Source organism: Gavialis gangeticus, unplaced genomic scaffold (genome assembly GCF_001723915.1).
Source record: "Gavialis gangeticus isolate Ggan-Ray unplaced genomic scaffold, GavGan_comp1, whole genome shotgun sequence".
NCBI lineage: Eukaryota > Metazoa > Chordata > Crocodylia > Gavialidae > Gavialis > Gavialis gangeticus.
The window spans coordinates 4,350,288-4,364,175 of NW_017729011.1; the positions used below are offsets into that span (position 1 = coordinate 4,350,288).

The window sequence follows — 13,888 nt, forward strand, 5'->3', positions numbered from 1 at the left end:
TTGGCTGCAAGAGCTAATGTCCCAAAATAGACCACTCACAGCATTATATGGTCCTTATGTAGCTGAGAGGAGTCCCAGTGTTGGCTCCGCTCCCACTTATCAGCAGCACAGTAACAGATTCCACCAAGGTCCTTAAGGAAGCCCATGGCATAACCACATAAATGCTGTGTGGCAGTGTTATAAAGACGCTATACAATCCTATAACATAATGCTGCCATGAGTGGAATAAAACAGTTCAGTCTCACTTTACAAAGTGATACTGTTCTACAGATACTATATAGAGCAATATGCCATTTCACTACTTCTTTGATCTGTGGTCCATTTTCTTTAATGGCACAAGTGTCTTCAGGGAAAGTAACTTTACAATTTCCTCATTTGAGGCTGAGAAATACCTGATTTCTTTAGAATCAAAAACTTGTCAAACTTGTCATGTCAATTCATATATCATGTGTATTACATATGATGCAATACAGGCACCTCTATCTTCTTACCTCTATAGTCCATGCTATTAAGTTGATGCCTCACTGGCTGTAAAAGCTGTGACTTAATTGACTTGACTTTTTTTTTAATAAAACACAAAAGGCTTTAAGAGCCAGTTGTGAAATTAGCTATAAGAGGGATTGGGTCATGTTTTCAACAGAAGATCAAATATGCCACAAAGCTTCTGGAGTTGTTTGTTCCCTGGATCACAGCGATATCTCTGTTTGTAGCATGTTATGAAGTTTAGACTAGGAGCCATATTTACAATCTGGTCCAGCTAAAATTAGGCACTTAAGTCCATATATAAACTATTCAAAAGAAAAGTGTCCTGATTTTCAAAGGTGCAGAACAGCTCCCAACACACCTTTCCAAATTGAAGCATTTGTATTTGGGTACCTCTCCGATGCATTTCAGTGTTTCACCTTAGACAACCAGACATGAACATTTTGCTATAGTATATTATTTTGGTTTCTTCAGTACAAAAAATGAGAGAGATTTTTGGCTTTCTTTCAGACATGTGTCTGACTTATTATTGTCTTGCATGTAATGACAGAGTGGAAAGGTTTGTGTGAAAACACAAAAACACTAAAGCCTGGTATTGTCATGGTGGGACCCCAAACTGTCTGTGTGATTCAGTCATGCTGGGATAGTACCCTGAGTGCTTTTCTGATAAATGGCAGCCACAAGAACTTTGAGTTAGGAAGGTAAAGTTTTAACATCCAACATTTTCTGTGTGTTTTCATATCCTTTTTTTTTAACATTAAAGCAAATGCACTTCATGCTAATGGAGCTTGCACAGATTAAGTGAAACAAAACCATGAGCGAGGGCCTTAAAATTGTAGATGGTACAATTCCACATCTAGGATTTAACATCACTGGCCCAGAAAACACCAAGGCAAACAAATGCCAGGGTAGGAGGATTTCAGTCTCCATTTCTACCTTCTCAGGGCAACCCTTGGGTGCCTGAGCTTTTTGATGCGTATTTTCAGCTAGGCAGTCTTATTCATGAGGGCAAGTTGCCTTTACTAAATGAAGGCTGCCCTTCTGAAAACATACCTCCAAGGATGAGAAAGTGGAAGTAGACTAATTACTCAGAAGCACTGAGTATTGGGCCTGACTCTTCAAATGTTTGTGCTAATAGTCCGTACTCATGTGAGAGAGCCCTGTGAAAGTCAGTCATATTCACACTGAGAAGTAATGATAATTGTGTGAGGAAGGGATTGCAGGAGGAGCAATTTACATCTGCTGATGCAAACTGCCTCATTATTGCTCATGGATCCTTTAGTTTATTGAAAGCAAGCTGACTCCTGACATTTCTTGCGCTGTCTTACTACTGTCAGATAAAGATCAAAATCATTCATCCATGCCATCGTCTACAGTGTAATGACCTACTCATGTCCTCTATAGATAAGAGTCCCGTGATCAGTCACGCAACATGAAGCGCATGTCACACTGTGCCCTTGTGTTAGACAGCTGCCAGCTGACCTATGAGATTCCTAGAACTCCTTGTCTTATAGGAGAAAGGTTCTTAATTGGCAATGTAATGTGCTTCCCAGATCAAATCCCGTTATGCATACCAGCACCATGTTCTTTATGTTTCTCTAGCCTACTGTAATTTCACAGTGGTGCCCTAGTGCTACCGCCTAGGGAAAACCAGTGAAAAAGAGCAGATATGCAGTAGATTGCAACAACTATTTCATGGCGAGTCATTCACTCACGGTGAGAAAAAAAGCTATTGGAACCTCTGGAATAGCAATGCAAAAAATACATCCCCTCATTTCCCCAAAGTCTCCCCTGCAGCGCTGCTTGTGCCCTTCAGTGTATGGATTCCAAGTACAAATTATTGTGGCAGGATTGTCCTGCTCACTACCAGTGCAGTTAAACATAATCTAATCTGGGGTCTTACACTGAGCTCATCTCCATGGTATCTGAACACCATTCCAAGCTGTTGTCCCCTGTGCAGCTGCTGACATCATGCTATAGCCACCTGCTAGTTGACATAAAGTAAAAGAAATGTTGAGACATTTTAGGCAATGTGGCTGGCTAATGTACAGAACATCCATGCTCTAGAAGTGTCCTGCACGTGTCAAATGCAACTGCATCACCCCTGAAATAGTTCCCTAGGCATGTGATCTTCACCCCTCTTGCATCAGACATTAGCAACAGCAGGCACAGCTCTAGGCATTTAGTAGGGGTTGATGACTAGTTGAATCCTTCAGCTGCCATTATATGCTTCCGAGTGATCATTAATCTCCAGGAGAAGCCCTGTGCTTTGGTTGTTTTTTTGTTTAGACATGTCATATAACAGATATTTACAGAAAAGAGGAGCAAGCCCCTACACTTCCTGCATCGCACAGATTATAAGAATGCCTCAGGAGAACGTTTATGCTTATTAAACCAAGGCTTACCCTACTGTATGAGCTCTGGAGGTTGAAACGGGTTCGGTTTTTACCAGGCAGGTATGTCGGATGCTTCCATGCTGCTCTGGTGCCTCAGTCCTGAGGTGTAGTATTGTAGCTGTGGTGGTGCTGGAAATATGAGAGAAGCAGGGTTTATCTCTTATTGGACAAATTTGATAGTTGGGAGAAATGTTAGACAAGTTTTTGTGCACAAAATGCCCTTCTTCAGGCCTGGAAAAGAAGCAGATACAATCTCAGGTAAATTATCAAACAAATCAGGCGTCACCCCTGGCTTACAGGGACCACTCCATGGGGTGAGCATAACATCACCTGCTTTCTATATCCAGGCTATTCACTGAAGTCTTGTCAGGTGGTGTTGATTGTTGCTCATAATTTTCTTGTTATGAATTTGAACCAGTGACCTAGAACTGAACAGCTCCAATGCTCACCATCAATCGGTCCTCTGTGGTATCTATCCCTAAGACAGGGGTGGCCACTGGCCAACCTGTGGCTCTGGAGCCACATGCAGCTCTTCTGAAGTGAATATGCGTCTCCTTGAATCTTTGCACAAGCACGCAGTGACCAGCTTCCATAGCCGTTATGTCACGTCATGTGCTGGTGCAAATATTCAAGAAGATGCATATTAACTTCTGAAGAGCCACATGAGGCTCTGGAGCCTCAGGTTGGCCGCCCCCGCGGCCTAGGAGGTCTTTATGTAATCATGGTATAAAACAGAACTCAGACCTCCCTTCCCCACAGTTGATTGCTAAGGGTTCAAGGCTTTCCAGTTGAGATCCACCGCTGATGATCTGTGTTCCATTTGCCAATCATTTCCTGTTTGCAGATGTAATTGCATTGTAATAAGGACTAGGCACTTGGTATGTTTGAAAACAACTTTATACTTAAAAAGAGATTTCCTAAAAGTTTCTACGCCCAGGTCTTGATGTATTTAATTTACTGAGAAAGGGAAAGCAATTATCATGGCTTTCTGATTAATTTTTCATGGAATACTAATGTATGTAGACTGATGAAAAGCACAGTTTGCATCCACATTTTTCATGCTTGCAATGAACTGCCATGACTAGATTGGTACCTCATCTGCAGTCTAGCTTCTTAATGATCTGTGTGGTAGCTAGATGGCTATCTGTTTGTGCTTGCAGAGCAGATGGCAAGATGTCTGATTATTAATGGTCACACGCACAATGAATTGCAGGGGCATTCAAAATGCATGTGCAGTTTTTGTGGCCACATATGGTAATTATGCTCATGAAGATGAAAGTTGGGTTGATTGTTCTTGATAGCAGCACAGTCATGACAATGTTGGTAGATGAAGCTAATGTTCTTGAAACACTAATTGGTGAAGTAAGATATAGGAGCAATAATGTCTGGCAAGGTTGCTATACAAGGTATTCAGGGAATTTGGGATGGACGGAGTTGAAGACCCAGTGTCCTCAATGCCTGAGGCTCTAGCTCCATGCTACCAATATAAATGTTTTCTTACCCAGTGGCTGATGATTTTTTACCGGAGAGGTTACAGTAGGGAGTCCCTGTTAAGATATAAACGAATCTGTTTAGGACTAATACACCCTGGGGTGGGGGGGGGAGAGGGGTTTCTGAGCCTTATAATATAATCCATCAGTGTTTGGAATTTCATCCCAGCAGTCCTGCCCCCCACAAATCATTCTCTCATATCCCTAATGCTGATAACTTTCCCCCCTAACTTTCCTGTCTCAAAATATCCTTCTCTCAGATGGCACTGTCTCTTTCCAGACTAGTAATATATAAGGCAGACACACCTGAAAAGACTAGCACAGTCCATGGCCATGTGTATAGTTCAAACACAGCTGGTCTTCCATCTTACAGAAAGTGTAAGGTAACAGATGTTGATGTTGGAAAAATGAGTAAGTAGAGAAAGCTGAAGTGGGTGAATCTTTCCTATGAATGGACAGAAACTCACTGCCTCCAAATGGGGTTTGACTGTTGAGGATGGGTGCTAAGAGAGTGGCTGTCTTGGTAAGATGTCACCATCACCAGCTAGAATCATCTGATCTCTGTTTCCGTCTGCTGAATGCTCAGGTTTTGCTCTTTCTCCTTTCAGATGATGTCCCCATACGGACCTGGTTCCCCAAGGAGAACCTTTTCAGTTTTCAAACTGCTACTACAACTATGCAAGCGTAAGTGAAACTTCTGCTGCAGTCCCCACCACTTTTCTTATGCTTAGTATGTGGTCCATACACGATTGCATCTTAGGGTTTCAAAGTCTTTGGCAATCAAGCTTTGTGGTATGGGGTTGAGGGCAGTTCTGGTCCATAACTCCTTCATTTGCTTAATTGCTTCTTCATTTTCTCATTCACTGATTCAGACTCATTCTTCACTCATTCATTTGTCCTTGCTGATTCAGACTCATTCATTCCCTCTCTTTATTAACCTCTTTCTTGATCAGCTCTCTGACTCCTTTTGTGCTTTGTCTGTTGGGCACGGTGTCCTGGCTTGTAGGTATGTGACTTCTTCTACAGAAATCTCAGCCAGACACTTTTCTGTCGTAGCTGCCACTTCAAGTGAGGCATGAAACCAGGAAAGTTGTACTCCCATCACTGTCGTAGAAGGCTCTGTGCCCCATGTCCTCAGCCTGGATCTTGAAGTTGAAAGAGAAAGACAGACTGAAATGCTCAGAGAAGAACGGTTGCATCTGAATTAGGAACAGCCTAATTTCCTTTCACCTGCACCATGACTCAGATACCCTGGGAGGAAACTATTCCCAGGGGTCTGTATAGAGTGGGAATGTCTCATTTTGAGGCCTTAGTCTACTTGTTGCAAAGCATTTTCTTGCCTGCTTAATGAAATCCCTGAAATGTTTCCTACTGGATCTAAATAACAACCATCTTCTCAAACTAATGACTTGTGATGGGAGGGAAACTGAGGGAGCACCTTCCCCAATCTAATGTGTTTTCCCTTCCATCTTACTCTGTCCTGCTCCCTTCCCCTCGGCACAGACCTTCCCTGTCTCTGCTGTCACCCTCTTCCCTGCTTCTCCTTACTGCTCCCTACCCAACCTGACCTTTTCCCTCTTGTCGTCCTCCCTGATCCTTCCTATGCCTCTGTACTGAAGGGTGGGGGCAGCTCTGAAAAGAAGCCAAAAGTTTTTCCTGGATTAACCCTGAAGCCAAATCAGAAATATAAGAGTGCTGCTCTTTCATGGCAAGACCGGCACAGGAGAAGCTAGTTGCAGAGAAGTGGGGGAGGTCTGTATCGGAGAACAGTTTACATCTACCACCTCAGCTAGCAGTCAGCATCACCTGGCCGCACATGAACCTCTGCAGGGGAAGCACGTCCTCGATGGAGCCATTTAACTAGAACTGTCCATGCATTCACGGCACAACCTGTTGGCCAGGCTCGTGCTGAGGGGAGTAGTGTGAACACATTGAGGGCTTCTGCATCCTCTGTCTGTCTCCTTGCTATGTTGCTCTCCTTATATACCCCATTTGCCCTCTTCCTCCTTAGTGAACCCTTCTTACAGATAAGAAGGCAGTGTGTGACACTCATTAGTGCCACCTGCCATCACGTGTGGCTTCCAAAGACAGGCTGGCACTGTAAATAATAATTTAGATAGCCTGCCAGCCAGGTAGAGAGAGCTATGTAAAGAGCTAGGTGAAATGTTTTAAAGGATGATTTAATACAGTTTTGTTTTGCTGTGAGAGAGAGCTGTTGGGAACAAATCCTCGCACTGAGCTGTGTTTCACAGATTTCATGTACTAAACCAAAAGCCCACAAAACAGCCAGGCATTCCCTCTACCTCTGGCCTCAGGGAATGCCCTCTGCTGGTCTCTACATTTTGTCACCCTTGTCACGTGAAGGATTTATCGCCGGGCCCTATTCCAGGCATGGATATGGGATTAGACCTGTTGAAAGTCAAAATGGACGCCTAAAAATGGAGCAGCTAGAGTCTGGATGTTAGCCAGCTTGGTGAGGAACGCTGTCTTTGGGAGACTTTCTGTGGAAGGTCCGAAGGAAACAGAGCTATCTTTAACTCTGCTTCTTAAATCCCTGGAAAGCCTGTGGAGATCTCTTTGAACCCCTAGCCTCTCTTTCCAAGGATAGATGTAAATCCACATCTTCTGCTTTTGTAGTCTGAGAGATTCAGAGGGCTGCCAGCTTCCTTTTTTCTGGAGACAGTGGAGGCTGTGGGCTCAGTGTGTGGGACTTCGTCACTTCGAGGTGGAGTTCTCTGGTCAGACTTAAATCCCGTTGTAGCCTAGTGGGCCACACGCTGGTATTACTTGCAGAAGTAAATCTGCAAGTGGGCTAAAGTGGGACTTGAGTTATGTGTAGGCCACATGCTGGTGCTCTGTCTAAAGGAAGCATCACCACATAGGTAAAAGTTTCGTAATAAAGATCTGACTTAGAGATAATTTGAATGAGACATTGTCTTCCACTCCATAAGAAATATTTGCTCCTCTGTAATGAAGATACATGCAACACAGAAGGCCCGGCAAGGGTAGAGCACTAATGAGCGTCTCTTCTCTTTTCCTTTCTCTGCATCTCCTGGGATTTCTAGCATTTCGTAAGTACAGCCTTCATTTTCTGTTTCCCTGTTTGTCGGTGTCCCAGCCAAAACCCTTCCCTCACCTCAATGTTCACTAGGACTTTTCCGATTCAAGGGCTGCACAGTCAGCTTGCCAAAGGATTGATTACTGCACCTAGTATGTATACGAGGAACAGACTACAGCCGTGCTCATTTTCAACATGGAGACTACAGCTCCCAGCATGCTTATCTTCAACTTGGTCCAGTCAAACAGAGGAATTGCATGCTGAACCTGTAGTCTCCAGGGTCCACACCTGGAGCAGATACCATCATTCATGCTGGGAGCCATATTCTGGCCACCTGTACTAGCTTCAGGAGCAGTTATCTATCTGCCTTCCTACAGCAGCTGTAAAGAACCAGTGCACAGTGGTTTGCTGCCCCTTCCCTTCCCTTGCCGTGACGCGTAACGTTCTATGTGGCCTCCGGCTCTTTTTTTCAGAGCCAGCTTGTTTTTGTTGTGAGGGTGGCTCCTTTCTCTCTTTCTCTCTCTTTTGTCTAGTGAGAGCGTTCTCTCTCCTGTCTCTGTGTTTCATGTTGTCTCCAGTTCAAAGCTGTGTAGTTGGTTAATGGCTTAAAATGGTTTCCCAGGGCGTTCAGGGGCTACGCAGAGAGGAAGAGACGGAAACGAGAAAATGATTCTGCAGCTGTTATTCAGAGGTAGGGCCCGTTTTCTCGCACTGCCGTAACCTTGCCTGGTGTTGCATGGGCCTTTTGGGTGTCCTCAGTGACGCACGATGGCGTTGAACATGGTTGTCCATCGTTCACGTTGCTGTTCACCGGGGATGCTAGCAAAGGCCATGCAGACAATCTGCAGGTGAATGACGCTACCTTACGCAAGCTAGCCAGTCTCTGCCTTCTTAAAGAGACACTGTCAAGCATCTTAAGCTTCAAAGCAACATGCACAAGAGCTTAAGGCCCAGATGTGTAAAATGCAGATGCATGACTTTGAAGATGCAGTTGCTGTAACTAAATCTATCATTTCAGGAATTGTGTATGCTGATGGCTAGGTAAATGTTTAACTGATAATTTGTGCGCACACTGTTCACATTTATACTTGTATTTCTAGACATCCAGGCCTAAATTCAGTATTAGTATAGTATCGCTGGCTTGTAAAGATCTATTAGCAAATCTTTCATTCCATCACTGAGGAACAAACCCCCCCCACATGGTCTCATCTTCTCTGTGCTGGCTTCACAGGTTCCATGATTTAGCCAGCACTGTAATCAGAACTGTTCTAACTTCAGAAACTTAGCAACCCATGTATATTTTTTAGCAGCTGGATGAGCAAAAGAAGACAGTATGTTTGTGACACTGGTTAAAAACAGTTCTGTTCAAAGAGGGAGAAAGAGAAAATCAGTATTTCTACAACACAAGGGGAAAAAGGTAACAGAGAGGAAGGTATCTCCATTGTCCAAGGTATTTGTTCTTATCTACAATGGAGAAAAACAGGAACTAAAGTTACAGTCCTATAAATGGCTAGACAGTGTCTCTTTAAAAAGAAAGTGACAGTTCAGAGTTATCTAGGAGATAAGTCTGTGTTAGAGAAGGCAGGCTGGACAGTGTTCGCACAGCTGGGCAGCTTTGGCGCTGGGCACTTGCCATAGATATACGTCCAAGTCCGTCCTGTCCTGCCCTGAATGGTTAGGTTGGAGTGTAAATATAGGACAGAGTAACACTATCCCTCATGTGAGCATGCTGCATGTCCCCTTACCTCTGATGGAGGGGATCAGGGCAGGACAAGGGTGTACATCTGTTCACATTATCTCTTGTGGTAGGATTTGGTCATAATGAATATGAAGTGGATTCTTTAGTAAGGCAGCTGCAGGCAGGGGGACCCAATGGTTTTCTCTGGCTTTCTATATCCCAGGCTAACTGCTGGCTGCCTTGCGCTTAAGGGATCAAGTAGTGAGTGGTGAATTCTCTTCCTCCAATAAATGAGACATCTTCGTCTCCTCTTCATCTGAGGCCCTTTCTATTTTGAGAAAGAGGCCTGGGCATTCAGCAATGTGATGGTGCTGACCATACACATTGGATGCATGGGGGGAAAACATTGCTTTGTTGCTGAGCATGCTCCTTGGCCCTGACTCTCACCTTGGAAAGAGGGATGCTCCAGTGGAGCTCTGGGAATGAGATTTCTTCAGCAAGATGCTGCAGGTGAATGAATGGATCTGTGACAGTCGCACAGTTGAGTGCTGGGATTGGAGCATAGTGGTCCAGGCAGACAGGAGGTGCTACTGTGGTCTTTCTGAGATTCTGATGTCTTCTAATGGTTTTCCTAATCTCGCCAATCTCTCTTCAAGAGATTAAAAACGATGCTGTTCAGAGCAGGAATTAATCAGTCTGGATAGACCTGCAAGCTGTGCAGGGTCAGAAATGGTACCTGGGCTTGGGCTGGTTCTGCCTCAAGAATCTCTGGGATATGATGGGTACCCTGGAGATGGTGCACTGGCAACACGAGCTGGGGTGGCAAGTTAGTGCCTGTTCAGCAGTAGAAGGGGTATTTCCAAAGAGGAAGAATGAGTAGCTATTGCTTTCTATTTTTAACCCAACTGGTGTTTGCTGGATTTTGGTGGAATGAGAGATTGTGGCAAATTAAAACATTGAATCGCATTGTGCTTGGTGGGTGCAGGTATCTCTCAGTTGCTGGTGATTTACCCCAAGCCAAGGAGTGAGTATGTGGGTCGTCATAGTGCTCTTCCCAAACTCTTCAGTTCTGTGATTTCCACTCCTCTGAGGGTTTCTGCCCTCAGGGGTTATACCTCCCCCCCACTTTCTTTGGTTCTTCAGCTGCTGCTTATGAGCAAGGGCAGACAGCAGATGCTAGAGCAGTACAGCTGCAAGAGCCAGTAAGCATGCAGTGGCCCAGTCTGGAACCAGCACTTGTGCAGGGGAGCCAAATGGTCATCGGATGCAGAGGAGGTGCAGAGGCAAGTCAGTCTAATGACAGCTTCCTTCAAGAGCGTTTCTTATTAGAGGGTCAGGTAAAGGAAGCAGGAGAAGGAATCCTTTTACTCTTTCCCACTCTCCGTGGGTTTTGCTCTGCAGAAACCTTCCTTCCAGCAGCGGGGGACTGACTGAGCTCTACTGAGATCCTATCAGTGCTGTTCTTAGCAGTGCACAGATACTGTATCTTGAGAGCTGCCCAAAACTCTCACTCTGGGAACAAGCCAAACTCTCTTTGTAGTTTGCAGCACAGGAAAAATGCACTCTCCCACTGCACAGACCATCTCCCTTGCAGGAGGCCAATCTATGAAGAACCCAACATATGATAAGGAAAGGTTTTGTTATAAACACATGGCTGAAGTCCCAAGTTGATTGCAGTGGCCTGGGCAGTTAAGATTAGCACTGAGTGTTTCTGAAAGGAGTTAGGGGAGTGCAGATGTTTGCATAATAACCAGCTACATTGTAGAGTTGCGGGTTGCCTTTCACTGAATTCCCTCTGAGGCATATGCCTGTTTTCCTAGAAAATTACTTTGCTTAAGTTAAACTTGCAATGAGACTTCACATCTCAGGGCATTGGCCAGTTATCACATAGACCGCCTGAAAGGACCCCTTCTACCTCCACGCATACTTCATACAGAACACTGCACAGGTCAAATGTAGTATAGGTTTGTAAAACACCAAATTTAGGTCAAAACTGGGGATAGGATGCCTGTCTAAAGGTGCCACTTGTTTTATGCACTATAGAGAATACAGTGAATATTATTGCATTCTGGTGAAGTTCTGTCAAATGTCATAAATTGTGCAAGCACAGAGATTAGTTTTTTTTAGAGGGATTCTCAGCCCCACCTTGGCTGTTTGCTTGTACTTTTTCATTTCAAATAGCTGGATCTGAACAATGATTTCCATGTCTACACTGGATGTGGTTGTGCAATGTAGAGATACTGTAGTTAGGTCCAAGTGGGATAGCAGGGTTTTTTTGGAAGTAGTCTACCTATGAGACCATAGAACTTCACCAGGGATAATTTACTCAGCTTCTCTGTGATTGATAGTGTGATGAGACTGCTCCTTATAGCTGAGCAAACTTTGGTATCTCTGTGCTGTGCTGCAGTGTTGTAAGGAAATACCCAGCAGTCCGGGGCATCAGCTTCATGAGGAATCCAGGTGCAGGTATCTCTTATAATCATTGGTATGAGAGCTGGGTCTGAGGGGGAGCTGCACTGCAGAGATGGGCTGCTTTAATTTAACTGAGAATCAAAGTGAAGTCAAATGGAAGCATTTTTTGATGCAGTCCTCCCTATTGTCCATCCTCATGCCTTCCTTTCTGTGGATAAGATGCTCCATCTTTTGGACTTCTTTGGGTCAAGCATTGAAAGACTGGATAGGTACTGTCCTGGCAAGTGGCTGTGAGCCTGCATGAGTCCACATCAGCCTCAAGGAGCCTGGAGTTGATGTAACCAACACTCAGAGAGGTCTGGAAAGGACTCCTATTTGTATTTGGCCCTGTCCTGGGCAGAGCTGCTGACAGGCAGAGTCTGTTTTGTACAGAATTGAGTATGGGGGATAGTAGCCACATATTAAGATCCTAACACATTCCTCTGTGGGTAGATACTGCCCCTGTATACTTGCCAGTCCCTCCATTTGGATCCCAGGGAGGAAGGTACACGTTCAGAGGCACTGTTAGCCAGACTGGTAAAACACTTGCCTCTGGGGAGCATTCCTGTTTCACTGGCCAGTGGAAGCCAACACTGGAAAGGACTGGTGTGATCTCTTCTAGCCTTTTCCTGTAGAGACCAGGACAGGATCCTTTCTGCTAGGTGCCAAGTCAATAACATCAGCAAATATGAACAATAGCAGTGTCTAAGACTATGCTCTAGAAATGGGCACAGCTACGAGCACGGTGCAGGCATGTAGCACAAGCATGGTAGGGTCAAGAAGCATCTCCACACTTGTATGGCATTGTCTTTGGCAGAGGAGGGAGTGAGTGGTTGCATCTGCTCTCCATAAGGACGGAATGAGTAGCCAGTTCAGCAGGCAGTAGTCTCTTTGGCTGCCATAAGATGGAAGTAGAGTCGAAGCAACAAATCAAAGGAAAATGAATGAGGATGGTTGATAAACAGGAGCACAGTGGCACCGGCACTGCAGCCCACCAGAAATTCAAACACAGCCACATCCCCTAGTTGGCAAATACCCCCTGCCCCTGCCGCTTACCAAATGCAGCTAGAGTTGCTCCGGGAGTTTTGCTGAGCTTTGTGCCTCTGGATATAAATGCCTGGAAGGAAGAACAGGATCTTCCTATTCTCCCTCCACCAACTTGCTATTCCTTCTTGGGCCTGATTGTTGCTTAACACAGATCTTATTAGAGGTTTGCTTTTGCTTTTTTTCCCCAGGAACTTTCGGAAGCATTTGCGCATGGTCGGGAGCCGACGGGTGAAAGCACAAAGTAAGTGAGAACCCATAAGGCCTGGCTGTGAGGTGGAGGTCCTAGGCAGGGGCAGGCAATTATGTTGGGCAGAGAGCCACTTACTGAGTTTTGGCAAGCCATCAAGGGCTGCATAACAGGCAGCCCAGGGCAGTTAATTATTAATTTTTCTAAATTTTTTAGGGGTCCCACGGGCCAGATAGAATGGCCTGGCAGACTGCATCTGGCCCCCAGGCTGCATATTGCCCACCCCTGTCATAGGATGAATGCTGATGGGCTATTGGGTGTCAGTCATGTCAAAGGGTGAAAGCTGATGGAGCATAAGGATGGGATGCCCTCTGGAATTACGAATTATTTTCATTCTCTTTCACTACATCTCTCACCCTGTTCCCTGCCTCCTATCTAGCGCTGCCATTGCTGCTTGCCTTCAGACTCCAGCAGCTGAGAAGTCTGAGAGCTCAAGCTCACTCCATTAACACCCCCCTGACATGTATAATTTAAGGTCTGCTCAGAATGAATCACTGCTCCGAGTTGAGCATGCATTTCTCATACTGCCTCTCCTTTCTTACACCCTTTGGGTGTGTTGCCTTTTGAAGTGCCTTCATTGACATCTGAGTAAGTTTCCACTCAAGTTTACAGGGTTTACCTCCTCTTGGGGCTATTGTTCCAGGCTGTCTGCAGGCTCAGGCAGACCTCCCTGTACTGGTAACACTCGGGTCATGTTTTCAAGTTTTGCTTCATACCTATAACTAGAGGCTTTTATTTACAAATGAAAGGTGAAGCCAGAAAACAACTGAGCAGTTGGTATGTACCTCTCATCTGTACTCCCAGCTAGTCCTTCACATCCTCTGTATGGAAGTTCAGCTCAGGTACTCCTTCACATACCCACTGGGGGTGCACCCCGCATTTGGGTACAAAATGCAACAAAGGACAAGGTGTTTCTCAGATTTGCCTGATGCAGCTTCTCACTGAACCCCTGTGCATCCAACAAGAGACCTCTTTCCTGGATACCTCTCCATGCATTTTCGGAGGAACTGGGGTTAGAACGTTGGTCCTCCGCTGCTG

The 13,888-nt window shown here is 45.1% G+C and overlaps 1 protein-coding gene across 4 annotated transcripts in view; it reads left to right on the forward strand.

Annotated features, from left to right (window-relative positions):
• Positions 1 to 13,888, forward strand: part of NSMF (NMDA receptor synaptonuclear signaling and neuronal migration factor) — a 64,658-nt gene that overhangs the window by 32,934 nt on the left and 17,836 nt on the right. For 2 of the 4 annotated variants that reach the window (XM_019510412.1, XM_019510415.1), the window contains 4 exons: positions 4,978 to 5,053; positions 7,435 to 7,440; positions 8,050 to 8,118; positions 12,792 to 12,844. In XM_019510412.1, the coding sequence (XP_019365957.1) occupies positions 4,978 to 5,053; positions 7,435 to 7,440; positions 8,050 to 8,118; positions 12,792 to 12,844 (204 nt within the window). The remainder of the gene's footprint in view (positions 1 to 4,977; positions 5,054 to 7,434; positions 7,441 to 8,049; positions 8,119 to 12,791; positions 12,845 to 13,888) is intronic. The other 2 variants (XM_019510413.1, XM_019510414.1) reach the window with 2 other exon arrangements.